General features: G+C 58.2%; 2 protein-coding genes across 8 annotated transcripts; one reads left to right on the plus strand and one right to left on the minus strand.

Annotated features, from left to right (window-relative positions):
* The first annotated feature begins 2,004 nt into the window (after positions 1 to 2,004).
* Positions 2,005 to 15,178, plus strand: EGLN2 (egl-9 family hypoxia inducible factor 2). Of its 7 annotated transcripts, none has more exons than XR_008516135.2 (7): positions 2,028 to 2,109; positions 3,204 to 4,280; positions 9,141 to 9,260; positions 9,730 to 9,866; positions 10,077 to 10,144; positions 10,409 to 10,814; positions 12,922 to 15,178. XR_008516135.2 is itself a non-coding variant. In XM_024236308.3 (6 exons), the coding sequence occupies exons 2-6, from the start codon at positions 3,438 to 3,440 to the stop codon at positions 10,462 to 10,464; spliced, it is 1,224 nt and encodes a 407-aa protein (XP_024092076.3). In that variant the 5' UTR covers positions 2,005 to 2,109; positions 3,204 to 3,437; the 3' UTR covers positions 10,465 to 11,035.
* On the minus strand, positions 11,050 to 12,926 carry LOC129051980 (cytochrome P450 2C20-like). Its single transcript, XM_054540459.2, has one exon. It carries the CDS (start codon positions 12,546 to 12,548, stop codon positions 12,057 to 12,059), a length of 492 nt encoding a protein of 163 aa, XP_054396434.2. The 5' UTR covers positions 12,549 to 12,926; the 3' UTR covers positions 11,050 to 12,056.
* Positions 15,179 to 16,353: the final 1,175 nt, after the last annotated feature.

A 16,353-nucleotide genomic window follows, 5' to 3' on the forward strand; every position in this document is an offset into this window, starting at 1 on the left:
CCTGAGTAGCTGGGATTACAGGCATGCGCCACCACACTTGGCTAATTTTGTATTTTTAGTAGAGATGGGGTTTCTCCATGTTGGTCAGGTTGGTCTCGAACTCCCGACCTCAGGTGAGTCGCCCACCTCGGCCTCCCAAAGTGCTGGAATTACAGGTGTGAGCCACTGGGCCTGGCCTTGGGGGCCTTGTTTCCTGATTGGACATGGTGTGGGGTATACCAAGCATGATGACTCAGGTGTCTGTTGCGGAGGGAGGGAATTTGTTATTGTGTGGACAGTTTGTGATAATCTGTGTTCTGAGCTCACGTGTGTAAACACGCTGATGTCCCTGAGTTTGTGACATGTGTACATGTTTCCAGTACCTGCATATGGGATGATGTCTATAGGAATGTGTGCTGGTTGTGTGTGATGCTGACAGCCGTAACTGCTCTGTGGCCTTGGTCATTGTATTGGTGAGGCTGGTATTGTTTGGGATATCAAGGCCAGGGGATGGGAATTTGGACCTATAGGCGGGCCTCCAGTGTGTGCATGTCTGATGCCTGAGAGTCAGAGGCAGTGACTCACTACTGCGTGTGTGCCTGTGCATGTGTACCCCGAGGTCTGTGTGTGTTTTGGTGTGAATTTGGCTCCTTTTAAACACCCATGTGTGGCCAGGCGTAGTGGCTCATGCCTGTAATCCCAGCACTTTGGGAGGCCAAGGCAGATGGATCACTTGAGCCCAGGAGTTGGAGACTAGCCTGGGCAACACAGAGACACCCAATCTACAAAAATAAAAAACAGAAAAAGTTAGCCAGGTGTCGTGGTACACACCCGAAGTCCCAGCTATTCCGGAGGCTGAGGTGTGAGGATCACTTTAGTTGGGAGGTTGGGCCTGCAGTGAACTATGATCATGCCACAGCACTTCAGCCTGGGCAAAAGGGTAAGACCCCATGTCAAAAACAAAACTAAACAAGAAACACCCTTGTGTGGCCATGAACCCTGTGTGTGCCCTGAGGACTGGGGGCTTTTGTGCAATCCTCACGCATGTGTGGATACCAGTATGCATGTCCTTGTGCTCACGCGAACCGCCCTATGCCCTCAGGTGGCCTGCAGGGGACTGGTGCAGTCCTCTGAGGACACTCCCAGTTGCTCGTCGCCCTCCCATCTCCACGTCGGCCTTCACCGACCCGGCGGGAACCTTGAGTCCCAGCTCTCCAGAGCAATGGTGGAGGGGGCGGGGCATTCAAAATGACCTTATCTCCTTAGTCCCTTAAAATGTTCCCAGCTGGCCATGCAAATGTCTTCTCTGTGTAGCGTTCCGTGGATTTTTTTTGTTTCATTTTTTAATTTTGTGTAAAGATAAGGTCTCACTCTGTTGCCCAGACTTTCCCTGGTTCTTTATTCTGATTCCCACAGTTGTCCCGAGGGGGCAGGGCGGAGCGGGTCTTGAAAATACACATTTGCACATCCCTTCTAGTCCGCATTCCCTTTTCTCAAGGGCGTCCCGCACTTTTTTGCCTCCATTATAAAAGATACTTATGTAAATTACTTACTGACGTGCGAATTTACATACATTTCCCAACTAACTGCGCAGCCATTTCTCTGTCTCTCACCCCCGTTCCTGGGCAGCGAGAAGGAGGAGCTGACCATGTAAATGAAGTCACGCGCACCGCGCTGCCGAACCCGGTGCCCCGCGCTGGGCGGGAGAGGCGGGTGGGCCTGTCCATGTAAATCACATTATTTGCGTGCCCCGCCCCGCCCCGCCCCGCCAATGCCACTTGATTCCAACATGCAAGTAACGCCCCCTCCCAGACCCGGCCCCTCACACTGCGTTCCCCGTCCCGCGCAAAGTGGGCGGGGCGGAGGATGCAAATAGACCTCGTGTCGGCCACGGACCCCTGTTTCCTCTCTCCTTGTTTGGGGGGTTGTCCCGAACTTCCTCGCCCCGCTCCGCCCCGCCCTGCGCGGCTCGGGCCTGCGCAGGCGCCGTCCCCTCCGCGGGGCGCGGTCACGTGCCCACCGGGCGAGGCGGGGCGGGGCATCGCGCGCGGTGGGGGCGGGGTATGGCGCGCTGTGCGGCGCAGGGCGGCTGGCACAAACGGCGGCGCCGGGGCCGGAGGAAAAAGCTCGGTGAGGAGGTCGCGGGGCGAGAAGGGAGCGGGAGGAGACTAAGCCGGAGCCGGGGCGCCGGCGCGAACCGGGCGGGTGTGGGGGCGCGCTCCGGGGCCTGCCGGGGCGACCCCGGGAAGGGGGATGTGGGTGCGGCGCGGGGGAGGGGACGCTCGCCGGTTACGTTGGGTGCCGGCCGTTGAGGGGGTTGGGGTGGGGGCGGGGAGCGCGCGCCGGGCGGAGGCCGAGGGGAGGGGAGGGGGAGGGGAGGGGAGGGGAGGGGAGGGGGTGCGAGCGGCCCCTAGGCCCTGCCCCTGTCGCCTACTGCGCTCAGAAGGGGCCTCAGGGCCTGCCCCGGGTTGGGGGCGTTGGGGTGCTCTGGATGGGGGCACCTTTATCTGTCGTCCTGTCTCTGGGTGCGTGCACCCTCCTCCGTCCTTCCCTCTGTCGCCGCAGACCCTCTCCCCGAGGGCCCCTCCCGTCGGTCAGTCTCGGGACCTCCCTTCCGTCTGGGCGTGTGTCCGCCCCCGGCCGGCTTCCTCCCGTCGGGCTCGGGTCGACCCCACCGCCCCGCTCCGTCCCGGGCCCTCCCTCCCAGCTTCCCTCCGGTCTATTTTTCTGTCTCTGGGCCCCTCGTTCTCTTTGTCTTTGGACTCCCCAGTTTCCTCTGTCTTTTGACCCCCCCCGCCCCCACCTTGACTCTCTCTGGATCCCCCACATTTCTCTGTGTCTTTCTGGAACGCCGAGGCAGATCCCTCCTGTTTTCCAAACCTCTTCCTTTCCCACCCCTCGACACCACCCTTTTCTACTCCAGCTGTCCTTCCTCTGTCTTTGGTTACCGCGTCCCACAACCTGCACCACAGTCCTCTGTCTTAGGGTCATCTACCCAGTCTCTGGCCTCCAGCCTCTCCCTATCACTGCCTCTTGTCTGTCAGCGGACTCCCGCACCTCCAGATTGTCAGGGTCCTCTCCCCGACTTGGCCTCAGGTTTTGGGGGGCCTCTATAGTCAAGTCTGTCCTGGTCGTCTTCCCCACTCCTGCCCATACCATCCCCGCTTTCCCCTGCCTGCCTGCCTCTAGTTTCTCTCACATCCCTTTTTTTTTCCTTTCTCTAGCCACCCTGAAGGGTCCCTTCCCAAGCCCTTAGGGACGGCAGAGGACTTGGGTACCAGCAAGCAACCCCCAGGGCACGAGAAGAGCTCTTGCTGTCTGCCCTGCCTCACCCTGCCCCACGCCAGGCCCGGTGGCCCCCAGCTGCATCAAGTGGAGGCGGAGGAGGAGGCGGAGGAGGGTGGCACCATGGGCCCGGGCGGTGCCCTCCATGCCCGGGGGATGAAGACACTGCTGCCATGGACAGCCCGTGCCAGCCGCAGCCCCTAAGTCAGGCTCTCCCTCAGTTACCAGGGTCTTCGTCAGAGCCCTTGGAGCCTGAGCCTGGCCGGGCCAGGATGGGAGTGGAGAGTTACCTGCCTTGTCCCCTGCTCCCCTCCTACCACTGTCCAGGAGTGCCTAGTGAGGCCTCGGCGGGGAGTGGGACCCCCAGAGCCACAGCCACCTCTACCACTGCCAGCCCCCTTCGGGACGGTTTTGGTGGGCAGGATGGTGGTGAGCTGCGGCCGCTGCAGAGTGAAGGCGCTGCAGCGCTGGTCACCAAGGGGTGCCAGCGATTGGCAGCCCAGGGCGCCCGGCCTGAGGCCCCCAAACGGAAATGGGCCGAGGATGGTGGGGATGCCCCTTCGCCCAACAAGCGGCCCTGGGCCAGGCAAGAGAACCAGGAGGCAGAGCGGGAGGGTGGCATGAGCTGCGGCTGCAGCAGTGGCAGTGGTGAGGCTAGTGCTGGGCTGATGGAGGAGGCGCTGCCTTCTGCGCCTGAGCGCCTGGCCCTGGACTATATCGTGCCCTGCATGCGGTACTATGGCATCTGCGTCAAGGACAGCTTCCTGGGGGCAGCACTGGGCGGCCGCGTGCTGGCCGAGGTGGAGGCCCTCAAACGGGGTGGGCGCCTGCGAGACGGGCAGCTAGTGAGCCAGCGGGCGATCCCGCCGCGCAGCATCCGTGGGGACCAGATTGCCTGGGTGGAAGGCCATGAACCAGGCTGCCGAAGCATTGGTGCCCTCATGGCCCACGTGGACGCCGTCATCCGCCACTGCGCAGGGCGGCTGGGCAGCTACGTCATCAACGGGCGCACCAAGGTAAGGCTAGGTGGGGCCTCTTTGGGGGGGCTTTGCAGCACCCCGGTTTGCAGCATTGAGTGCTCTGAGCACAATGGGTTTGGAGACAGGCTTCTGGGAGGTCACAGAAGGTTTAGGCAGTTCAGTGGAGTGGGTATACTCACTTGTGGGGACTTGGGGGGTCTTTGTCCTCCCTACGGGCCTTAATGTGTGCACCTGATAAGCTAGGAGTTTGTCCTGGAGCCACAGTGGTTCTTGACTTTGCCAGGAACTCTCTTGAAGAAACTCATGAGAGCTGCTAACATTCACAGCATGGGCCTTGGTGGGGTTCATGGCCTCCTGGTGTCAGTTTGTGGCCCCAGACCAAGCACGGGGATGTAGATAGACACACAGTTCACCTGGCCGTCCTCTGTTGCTGTCTGTCCCTGTCCACATCCTTCCCTGTGCTCTTGTCATCCATCCCTGTTTGCTGGCCTGTGTTTCTAGTCCATCCATCCTGTCTCCCAGGCAGGAGAAGCAGAAAGGGGAGGGTGGCTGTGATGAGTGAGCCCTGGGCTGAGGGAAGGAAAGGGGTGCTGCCCGCTGGGCCGAGTGCCAGGCCCTGGACTGCATTGTGCCCTGGGTCCCTACTGTGGCATCTGCATCGAGGACAGTCTCCTGGGGGTGGTACTGGGTGGCTGCCTGCTGGCCCAGGTGGAGCTCATCCCCATGTCTCCCACCCTTCCCTGTCCCAGTCCCTGCCCTCCATTCCCCCTGTCCTGTGTGTCACTTCCTCCCTACCCACGTCTGTCTCTTCCCTCTGCCTTTATGTGTTTGTTCTTAGTCCTTTTTTCTTTTTGCTTTAGAACAATAGTTCTTAATTGTATTTTGGAGCCTGGTTCTTTTTGAGAATCTGTCAGAGGCCAGAGATCCTCTCTTAAGACAAATGCTCATTTGCTTGGAGTTTCCGGGCAGTTGTCAAGGCCTCATGGCCTCCAGCTGCCTGTTCAGGAACCTGGGGTCAGGAGCCCAGCACAGGACAGTGGTCCACAGGGCCTTTCTGGCCTGCTGACAGGATGATTGTCTTCATGGGTGGTGTGGGGGCCTGGCCTTGAGTCCAAGGCTTGGTGTCCTTTGGACAAGGCCCTGTGGGGACTGCCCACTGCTCAACACAGCGATGCCTGGCTGGCTGATGGCGATGCCCTGCAGGCGTGAGGCTGAGCTCCTGATGTCCCCTGCCTCCTCCTGCAGATCCCATCTTGGGTTCTGCCTCTGTGTGGCTTTCCTCTCAGGCCAGAGCTGGCTCAGGGACCAGGGCTCCCCCGGGGCCAAGGCCTGTTTCCTCCCCACCCCAGCTGGAACTTGTTCTACTTCCCTCTCCCTCCCGTTACTTGATAGCTGAGCCAGAGCCGGCCCCTCCCTGGGCCTGGCTCCTGTGCGGGCGGGATCAGTGGCCTCCCTGGCTCAGCATCTTCACCCCAGGTTGGCTGTCGTCCTGGTCAGGGGTAGACCAGAAGGGCTGAGTGGCCCAGATGGGACACTGCTCTGAGCCTCAGTTTGCTGATCCATGGAATACGAAAACCAGGTTACATCCCCAGCGAGTCTGGCAGTTTGGGGAGGGGAGAGTAGAAGGAGAAGATCTCTTGTCTTTTGGTGCCTCTGGTGCCCACCTTCTGCGTGGTTGGGGACAGGGCCTCAGTGAGGATTGGGGAAGGGGAGTGTTTGGACTTTTTTAGCCCTAGGTGACCTTGATTGTCCTAGGGAAGTAAGGACAGGCCAGGCTGGACTGAGAACATAGGGGAGGAGCCCTCCCCTCGCCAGTGAGACAGCAGCTTCAGGCTTTCCCGCTTTTAGAAGGCCCCATCTGGACTCTCTCCTATACTCCAGAGTAAGGCTGTGGGGTGCTCAGGTGGGCTGCAGCAGTTGCCGTGGGGACATGGATCACCAGTGTGGCTAGAGCCAGTGGGAACCTGCTTCTTAGTCATTCTGAGTGGAGCTCCTGTGTCCTCCTACCTTTCCCCAGCTCCCTGGTTGGGGACAGGTGCCCGGTTGACCTGTAGGTGGGAGAGAGTTGACTCCCACTGGCAGCAAGGGCTACCAGAGGGGACCCCAGGGAGGGTCCAGCTTGCTTGGTTTGCTCCTTGAAGAGCAGCTTGGAGGTGGGACAGTCACAGGCTTCTGACTGGGGTGTGTGTGTAGTGGGGGTGGGGCTCTTGGCAGGCACATTGTCACCAATAGCCTTTAAGTCTTTGGTCTCCTGGCCCTGGTCCCACCTGCCCCTCCCCTAGGTGGGAGGGGTGGAGAGCAAGTTTCCTGAGGCCCTCCCCTGTGAGGGCAGGAAGTAGATACTTTCCTTGGGGCCAGAGGATGCTTTCACCCCCAAGGTGTGTATATGTGGGGGAAGGGTGGGGCCCTAAAGAGCAGGTTCCTGTTTCTGTGTGAGTCCTGTGTGCTTGGTGGGAGGTGCTGTGTGAGAACGTACAGGGCAGGAGGGAACATAGCAGGGCTGGGGTGCAGAGGAGGCCCAGAGCAGTGCACTCAGTCTGCAGGTACTGCACTGGGCACTGGGGAGACCAACCTGGCCCCAGGGGCTTCCCTGTGGCTGCCTTCCAGGTCAGTATTAGGTAAACAGGTGCCTGTGCGGATGCCATGTTGCTAGGAGTGGAATGGACAATCAGCCAGAGTACTCAAGGTGACCCTTGGCCTCTGAATCCTGAATAACAAAGAGGGTCAGAAGGAAGAGTGTCCCAGGCCAGTGCAGAGGCCTTGTGGTGGCGATGAAGCTCAGCCTGTTGAGGCATGGAGCAGAGTGATGGGAGTGGCACATGAGGTTGGGGGCCTTTGAGGCTGTGGTTGGGAATTTGTATTTTCTTGGGATGGAGTGAAGACCTGGAGAGGAGGGGCTCTGGCTGCTGTGTGGGGATGAATTGTGGGAAGAGGGTGCAGCACTGGACCCCTTCCCTGCCACCCATCCACGTGCATCATCAGTGTAATCTCTGATTGGATTCGTAATTGGGGAGGCCTTGCCCATCTCTAGTCAGTAACATTGTTTCCAAGCCTCCTGGGCCATGGCCAAATTCTTCTCCCCGTGAGGTGGTTGCTCATAGTGCTGACCCATCTATAGGGAGTGAGCAGTGCAAAGAAGGTGCCCCTCCTGAACCTTGAAGTGTAGCAGTTAGGGTTTTCCCTGGGGGCCTTCTCACTAATTGTATTCTGGTGCTGCCAGAGAGAAGGTTGTCAGCTTCCCACTACTAGGTGGCCGTAGATGGTGGCAGCCCTCTCTTTCCAGGGCAAGGTCTGGTGGATGAGGTGCACATGGTTAATGCAGAGCAGCTTAACATCCACCACAGAGGGTGAGCCCTGGGGTAATGTGTTGGGAGGCGTCCTGGGGAGGGTGAGGATTGAAGCAGCCCAGCCTGCCGTGGCGTGCGTGCTTGGCAAGCATCCTGTTGTGGCAGCAGCCATTGATGTTTGATCATGAATGTTTATCTTGGGACTGTCTTGCTGGGCCGGGCCCATAGGTGTAGCTGAGCAGTCGTGGGGAGTGGACGCCAGCAGAGTTGTACCAGGGCAGAGAGGTCAAGACAGATGGTCCGGGCTGGGGAGAAGTTGAAGGGTCCTTGTGCCAGTCCTCCCCTTTTTGTCTGCTACCTCATCTTGCCACTGCAGTGACTTTGGGCAGAGGGTGGGACAGGGACCTTTTAAAATTTTTAAATGGCATTTCAGTCTGTGCTCCAGTTCTCCATGTGGCAGGCACTGTGCTGGCTGTCTTCCCAGACACTTGTTATCTTGTTCACTTGTTCCACCACAACCTGTGAAATAGCTGTGAGCTCCACTGGATCCATGGATGAGGAACCTGAGACCAGGAAGTCACCTGCCTGATGCCACAGCTCATGTGGCAGCACTGAGACTTGAACCAGGGAATTGGGTCTGCAGAGATGGCTGGGCCATTTCCTTTACCTCTCAGCCACCTTTCAGCCAGCTCCGTGATGACAAACATCCCGGGGCCCTGGCCACAGCATGGTAGGGCTGGGTCAGGGGAGTGGCAACTGTCAGGCAGAGGAAAGAACCCTGTAGACAGAGAAACCAAGCCCTGGAATGAGTCCTGTTAGATCTCCAGGGGATGGGGGTCCAGAACCTCCCAAGTTATGTTCTCAGAGGGATTAATTGCTACTGCTATAAACAGCGGTGTTTATTATCCCTGCTGTACACATCAGGGAGTTGAGGCCCATTCAGGTGTTGGAACTGGCTAGGGTTACCCAGCAAATTATCCTTGGAGTTGGAATTAGGTCTTTCTATTTAGACTGTAGGTTTTGGCTCCTGTTGGGATGTGTGTAGGACAGATAATTTAGTGGGGATTCTTCGTAGTCCAGGGCAGCAGTTCTTAACATTGTTGCATGGTAGCATTACCTGGGAACCTTTACCAATTTCAGGCCCTTCCTTAGGCCAGGTACATCAGAACCTCAGAGCTCCCCAGGGGGTTCCACTCCACAGCCAACGGTAAGAATTCCTGGTCTAGGGCTGTGAGGCCACCTCCTTGCACACCTGAAAATGTTTAAATTGGTATTATTCTACTGAAATGGCTGAGGTGGGGTTTGAGGTATCTTGAAACAAATCAAACCCTCTGTTACTAATTGAGCCCTAGCTGGGTGCCAGGCCCCAGGTATGTGTGTTGGGAGGGAGTGGGCTCTTGAGGCCCAGGAGCTGAGGTTTCCGATGGACTTGGGGATGGGATTTTGGCTGAAAAAGAAAGTCTTTTGGGGCAGGAGCTTGGAACCCTTGACCCAAGGAGTCAAGGGGAAGATGGGGCAAGGAGGGGTGGGAAAATAGGTAATTCATGGCTGCTGCTTTAAGATGTGCCTGCCTAGCCCCAGTAAACCTACCTCCCTCCATCCCTGCCAGGCCATGGTGGCGTGTTACCCAGGCAACGGGCTCGGGTACGTAAGGCACGTTGACAATCCCCACGGCGATGGGCGCTGCATCACCTGTATCTATTACCTGAATCAGAACTGGGACGTTAAGGTAGGGGTGAGGGTGAGGGCGAGGGTGGTGCTGGGGCTAGGGTTGGGGCCGCGGCGGGGGTGGCGTGCATCCACTCCATTTTCCACTCTCAGCCCAGATTCTGGCATTCTCCTGTTCCTTTTCTCAACACACAGCGGGCGGTGCGATCTGCCGGCTCTTCCTGGGAAATGGCACCTCCTCCTCTCTAGCTGACTGTGTGGTGGGAACTCCCCTCTTTCCGGGAATGGTGCTGTCTGCCCAGCCCCACCCGGCCTTGTAATGAACACTTTCCCCCTTTTCCTGTCTTTAGTAGCTTCCTGCCCATCTCCATGGTGATGCAGACTCTGGGTTGTCATTCATTTTGAGAGCCAGAGGGGTGGGAGGGAGTGATGTGGGAAGACGCTGCGCCCCCTAGTGGGCTCCCGGGGGGCCGTGGGAGGCAGCGGCTCCTGGCTGGACCAGCTAGCCTCATCCTCTGGCCTGCCCGCAGGTGCATGGCGGCCTGCTGCAGATCTTCCCTGAGGGCCGGCCTGTGGTAGCCAACATCGAGCCACTCTTTGACCGGTTGCTTATTTTCTGGTCTGACCGGCGGAACCCCCACGAGGTGAAGCCAGCCTATGCCACCAGGTATGACCTGTACTTCTGGAGACGCACCCAGGTGCTCCCCCGTGACAATGTCCTGTCAGAGCCTCAGAGTGACTAGGGAGCGACGAAGTACTGAGAGGGGGCCTAGGGGGGAGCAGAACCGGGTGGCTCAAAAGGATGGCCGCCTAGCGTGTGTGGATATATGGTAGCTGGAATTGCAGAAAACTGATGTCCAACCACCCTGGTCCCCAGGTACGCCATCACTGTCTGGTATTTTGATGCCAAGGAGCGGGCAGCAGCCAAAGACAAGTATCAGCTAGGTACCTGCTTCCCTCCCTCCAGTCCTTCCTATTCCTTGGGCCCTGTTGGGCCTGATGCCACCCCATCCCCCTCATCAGCCTCTTGTTAAATCCCACCACTCATTTTTCTTCATCTCTGCCCACCTTCCTTAGACAGCCCACTCTCCTGGCACCCCAACAGGAGCCCCATTTCTTCCTGGTCCTCTCCCCATCTCCCCAGGTTTCCCTTGGCTTCTTTGTCCTTCTTCTGATGACTCACTGTCTCCTGTCCCCTCTTACCCCCAGCATCAGGACAGAAAGGTGTCCAAGTACCTGTATCACAGCCGCCTACACCCACCTAGTGGCCAGTCCCAGAGCCGCATGGCAGACAGCTTGCCCTGACTTCAGGAGAGCCCTGGGCCTGTGCTGGCTGCTCCTTCCCTGCCACCGCTGCTGCTTCTGACTTTGCCTCTGTCCTGCCTGGCGTGGAGGGCTCTGTCTGTTGCTGAGGACCAAGGAGGAGAAGAGACCTTTGCTGCCCCATGATGGGGGCTGGGATTGTGACCTGGACAGGGGGCAGCCTTGGAGGCCACCGTTACCAACTGAAGCTGGGGGCCTAGGTCCTACCCTGTCTAGTCATGACCCCATTAGGTGTGGAGAGCTGGGAGGAGGCATTGTCACTTCCCACCAGGATGCAGGACTTGGGGTTGAGGTGAGTCATGGCCTCTTGCTGGCAATGGGGTGGGAGGAGTACCCCCAAGTCCTCTCACTCCTCCAGCCTGGAATGTGAAGTGACTCCCCAACCCCTTTGGCCATGGCAGGCACCTTTTGGACTGGGCTGCCACTGCTTGGGCAGAATAAAAGGTGCCAGGAGGAGCATGGGTATGGAAGTCCTGTCAGCCAAGAAATAAAAGTTTACCTCAGAGCTGCACACATCTGACTCCATCTGCAATTTAGGGCCTTTATTGACCAAGGAGGGTATGGAGGTTTGAGGGCCAGTGAGCCCACCATAGTGGAGCCTGACCTCAGCAGGCCACTGGCTGGAGCTGGAAGGCTGGGGGGACACTGCCCAGGCCAGTGCACTGCAGGTGAGGTTGCTGGTGCCAGGGTTTACCACAGGGAGCAGGCAGAACCTCTGTAGGGTGGCCGTAAGGAATAGGAAGATATCCGAGTGGGCCAGGCCTGCGCCCAGGCACATCTGCTTTGCCGGGGTACACAGGTGCATAGTGAGCACCATGCACCCCAGAGCCAGTCCAGGCTGGTCCCCTTCCTCCTCTGCCCGCACCTGAGGCAAAGGGCATGAAAGCGTCATTGCCCTGGAACTTGCCCTTGTCCAGGAAGTTGGTAGGGTTGAAGCAGTCTGGGTCCTTGAATTGAGTGGGGTTCCGGTGCACAGTCACAAGCAGGGGAATCACAAAAGTGCCCTGGGGGTACATGCAACTCGGGTTACCTGCGGGCTTGGTGAGCACGTGCACCTCCTCCATCCAAGACGCTTTTTAAAAGCCCAAGGGAGTAGGCTGGGCGAGTAGCTCATGCCTGTAATCCCAGCACTCTGGGAGGCCGAGGACGGATCACTTGAGGTCAGAAGTTCGAGACCAGCCTGGCCAACATGGCGAAACCTGTCTTTACCAAAAATACAAAAATTAGCCAGGCGTGGTGGTGGGTGCCTGTAATACCAGGTACTCAGGAGGTTGAGGCAGGAGAATCGCTTGAACCCAAGAGGCAGAGGTTGCAGTGAGCCGAGATCATGCCACTGCACTCCAGCCTGAGCAACAGAGCCAGACTCCGTCTCAAAAAACAACAGCAACAACAACAAAAGCCTAAGGGAAGGCGGAGCTGCCTTCCTGCTCCAGGGGTAACTGATTGTGTTTAGGTCTGCACAGCGCACACCTGCTGATTCTGGCTGATCTCTGAATACGCTCATGCACCCAGGCCCCACACAGGATCCCCAGACTCAGTAGGCACCTTTGGGCAGACAGTGGCCGTGCAGGTGGATGTTGAGGGTGAGGGTGCGCGGCAGCCCCAGGGGCACCACGTTGATGAAGCACTGGATCTCGAGCAGCACAGCGTTGATGTAGGGCAGGCACACGCGATTGTCCAGGCTTGGGGCGGGCCTCCACCCTACCATAGGGTCCAGCTCCTCCTGCACCTTGGCTCCGGCCAGGGGAGGCTGTGAGCTGCGCACTTCCAGGACCCTCCAGCCATGCCCAAACCGCAGCCTCCCATTCTGGGTCTCTCCAGCTTGCAGACCTGCCACCTCTGGGTACTTAAGCAGAATGAGGAGCCCATAGCACAGGATGGTGCTCGTGGTTTCAGTGACGCCAAAAAATAAAAAAGGTGCATCATTACCAACGTCTCCTCCTGGAAATGGCTCTCTGGGTCCTGCTGTTATTGTGGGCAGAGGAGATGCGCTGCCGCGTGCCAGGCACCTGTTGGTGGGCGGCATGGATAGAGTTTAGAGAGCTGGGACCCACGCCTTACCCATCTGGTCAAGCAATTGATGAAATCGCGGGGCTCCGCCGGCTGCCGCGTCTGCCAGTGTCGTTGGATTTGCTCAGAGATGAAGACCCGCAGCTCCGAAAAGTTTCGGAAGATTCGGTAGTGCGGGCTCCGGAGCCAGTCCATGAGAGACGGGCAAATGTACATCTGGAGAGACAGGGTCTGTTTCAACATGGGCCCTGCACAAAGCCACTAGGCTTTAGTTTCCCTACAGGGAGATTGGACTAGGACTTTGATATTGGAAGTTCTAGGACTTTGATGTTGGAGGTTCTAGAACTCTTCCAGGAATCTAACTGTCCCATTCTAATGATCCATTGTAGGTAGGTTTGTGTACCCGGGATTTGGCATAAGGCTGGACGCACAAGGGAGAGATTGTGGCCGGCCCTCACCTCGCCCCATCTGGAACTCATGATGCGGAAGTTGTCACTGAAGAGGTTCAGGACCTCAGGAACTCCGGGTCCCCGTAGCCATAGCGGTTCCCGAAGACAAGAACAGATAACATTGGATACAGCATTATCCAGTAGCCGCACGGGGTCAAACGGGGCTCCTGGGGGTAGGAACAGGACGGTGGTCATAAGGCGTGGTCCTGCCCCCAGCCAGCCCCATGGGCTTACTGGCTTTCTTCCACCCAAATACCTTCCCATGGCCCCATCTTGGCAGTCCAAGGGCCACTCCCACACCAGGCCCTTCGCCCTCCCGGCCAGGGCGAAGCAATGGTGGCTTGAAATTCGTCTAGCAGACAAGCCGCCTCCTCCAGGACGCGCGCCTTGATGGTCCGCGTACCCAACCTGAACTTCTTAAGCGCTCCAAGTGCAAAATTGCGCAGTGTCCACCAGCGCGGCCCGTTAGAAAACAAGATTCCTGTGGTGGGGACGGGAAAGGAGGCGGGCCCGGGAGCCGGCCACGCCCTATCCAGGAAGCGCCGGGTCACTGGCTACATCCCTTTCGGGGCCTCCGACTCCTGCGGCAGGCTTCGTTCGCTTTGCTGCTTTACCAGACCTCCAAGTGCCCTATCCACACATTGGCCCCGCCTTTGCTGGGCTCGATCCCTGACCTAGGCTGGCTCTCGGACTTTGACTCTTAGGCTCTTCTCTCCTGTTGGCTGCAGGATGAACCTCCATTCAAACCTTACGCTTTAGCACCGCCCCGCCCTCTCTCGGCCGTTTGCCCCTCATTAGCTGGAGTCTCTATTAGGCCCCGCCCCCATTTGCCCGCCTCTACCATTTAAGGGCCCAGCCTAGAGCGTCCGGGCCGGCACGTCCAGCGCCGGGGCCTCAGTGTTTCCGCGTGTGAAGCGTTCGAAGACAGCCATGGACCCGCGGCCGGAGACCGCATCCGCCTGTAGCACTAACGCGTCCCGCAGCGCTGCGTAGCCGCACAGCAACACTGCAGGGCACGGGCCCAGCTGCACAGTGAACACCCGGCCCCAGCGGCCGGAGAGCTACGGGGAGCCGGTGCTCAGCGGGTGCCCATCGCGTTCCTCATCGGAGCCATTGCCCCCAGGTCTGTCTTCCTTCAGACCCAGGAGTCCTCGTCTCAGACCCTCATTCCTCAGGGCCAGGAATTCAGATCCCCAGCTCCTTCCTCCCTGAGATCCAGGAGTCCAGGCCCCCACTTCCTTCTTCCCTTGGGACCTAGAAGTCCAGCTTCCCAGCCTACTGCACCCTCAGAGTCGTCTCCTGGGCCCTCAGTACTCAGCCTCCCCGTCTTGAACCAGGAGAACAGACCCTCTGCTCCCCTCTTCCCACAACCTGATTTCCTGCTCTGGGATCCTTCGTTACGACCCAGTGTCCCGGCCCCAGGCTCTCCACTCCCTATTCTCCTTTCCTAGTACTCAGCAGTCGGGAGCACTCATCCTTCCTGTCCTTCCTCAAGATCATAGAGTACAAGCCCTCAGCTGTCTTCATTCAGGAGGAGTTCTAGTCCCCAGCCCCACCTCCACGAATCCAGAATTCCGTTCCCCTATTCCTGTCGGGAATGGAGCGCGCGGTCCAGGCCTCCGGACTGCAGCTGCAAGTTCCCCAGCAATGGGAGCGGCCTGGGCCGGGGAGGTAGGGACCCTCGCATCTAAGCGCGGCACCCAACCTACCCCCACCACGCCAGCACCAGCACCAGAAGCCACAACAGCAGCGCTGTGATACCCGCGAGCATCATGCCTGCAATTCTCCACGCCTGCACCCCTTCACCTCTATTTGATTTCCAAGGGGTCTTAGGGGTGGAGCGGGGCGGAGACCCGATGTGGGAGGAGTGGGTGTCTCCGGGCTGCTCATTCCGTGGATTCCTCAACCCGACGTCTCCACCCCGCCCCCAGCCCTAGTGGAACTGTGCCCTGGCTCCCCCTGGCTTTTTTTGTGTGCCTGTCTCAGCCTGTCCTACTTAGCAACTTTCGTGCACCAGCATTTTCATGTCAACACACCTGGCCAACAGGTGCACCCTCCTGAGCCCCCAGCATCTTTGAGTCCAATTTACTTGGCCTGTAGGTGTGTATTCCTCAATCTCCGGGCCACCTTTGGGCCTCCTGAGTGCTGTACCCTGTACTCCTGATTCCTAAATACACACCGACTCTCAAATACACCACTTCTTCGGTTTTTCTTTTTTTTTCTTAGAGTTTCGCTCTTGTTGCCCAGGCTGGAGTGCAGCAGTGGGATCTCGGCTCACTGCAACCTCCACCTCCCAGGTTCAAGATTCTCTTGTTTCAGCCTCCCGAGTAGCTCGGATTACAGGCATGCACCACCAGGCCTGGCTAATTTTTGTATTTTTAGTAGAGACGGAGTTTAACCATGTTGGCCAGGTAGATCTCAAACTCCTGACCTCAGGTGATCCGCCTGCCTCGGCCTCCCGAGGTGTCGGGACTACAGGCCACTGGGCCTGACTCAAATGCACTTCTAAAGACACCCCTGGCACTCCTGTGTTCTGTGCCTGTGATTCCTAGGAACTCACACCTGAGCCCTTGTCACTTCCATTGCTCTTGGGACCCTGTGTACTATGCTTGTTCCCCAGATCTGCCTTCAATTTCCCTGGCTTCTGGGTGTCCATCAGTCTGGCACTTCTGTGCCTCTCCTTAGTTCTTCAGGGTGCCTTTCTGCATGTTGATCCCCTTGTACCTCCATATTATGTCCTGCCCTGAATCTACCATCTCTATCCCCAAGGCACTGGCTCCCAGATGCCCCCAAATGTTCTGTGCCCATGCTGCTGAACCCCCTGGTATCCAGTCCCCCAAGTCCCTGTCTGAGGCCAGGCCATGACGACAGACAAACTTATCCCTCATTCTCTCATCTATCACCCCCACCCCCCATCCTAGGTCATGGGCTAGAGGGAGCAGACTCAGGCATGGGTGGGCCAGGGCTGGGGTGGTGGGAGCAGTGAGGTTGGGGCTGTTATTTGGAACAGACTGTTCAGGAATGTGGTCCACCCTCCTGCCTGTCCCTGCTTGGTCATATCCAGCCTTCCTCCAAGTGCCTGGCACAGGGCCCAGACCTGGGGAGACGGTGGGGGGGGGGGTACTGTGCAGAGCCAAGGACTGACATTGTCTCTGGCAGGGTCTCTGTGTATCTTTGTTTCATCTCTTAGTCTTGCTTGCTCTCTCCCTTCCTTCCTTCCCTCCCTGCCTCCCTCCTTCCTTCCTTCCTTCCTTTTTTCTTTTTTTTTTTTTTTGAGACAGAGTCTGGCTTCTGTCCCCCAGACTGGAGTGCAGTGGTACGATCATGGCTCACTGCAGCCTCAACCTCCTGGGATCAAACAAGCCTCCCACC

This window comes from Pongo abelii, chromosome 20 (genome assembly GCF_028885655.2).
Source record: "Pongo abelii isolate AG06213 chromosome 20, NHGRI_mPonAbe1-v2.0_pri, whole genome shotgun sequence".
Taxonomy (NCBI): Eukaryota; Metazoa; Chordata; class Mammalia; order Primates; family Hominidae; genus Pongo; species Pongo abelii.

Bases quoted from the DNA above. Each gene is read 5' to 3' on its own strand.
- EGLN2 (XM_024236308.3), top strand. From the start codon at position 3,438: ATGGACAGCCCGTGCCAGCCGCAGCCCCTAAGTCAGGCTCTCCCTCAG. The intron at 4,281-9,140 runs GTAAGGCTAGGT...CATCCCTGCCAG, and splicing joins TCATCAACGGGCGCACCAAG to GCCATGGTGGCGTGTTACCC. The intron at 9,261-9,729 runs GTAGGGGTGAGG...GCCTGCCCGCAG, and splicing joins ATCAGAACTGGGACGTTAAG to GTGCATGGCGGCCTGCTGCA.
- LOC129051980 (XM_054540459.2), bottom strand. From the start codon at position 12,548: ATGCCGCCCACCAACAGGTGCCTGGCACGCGGCAGCGCATCTCCTCTG.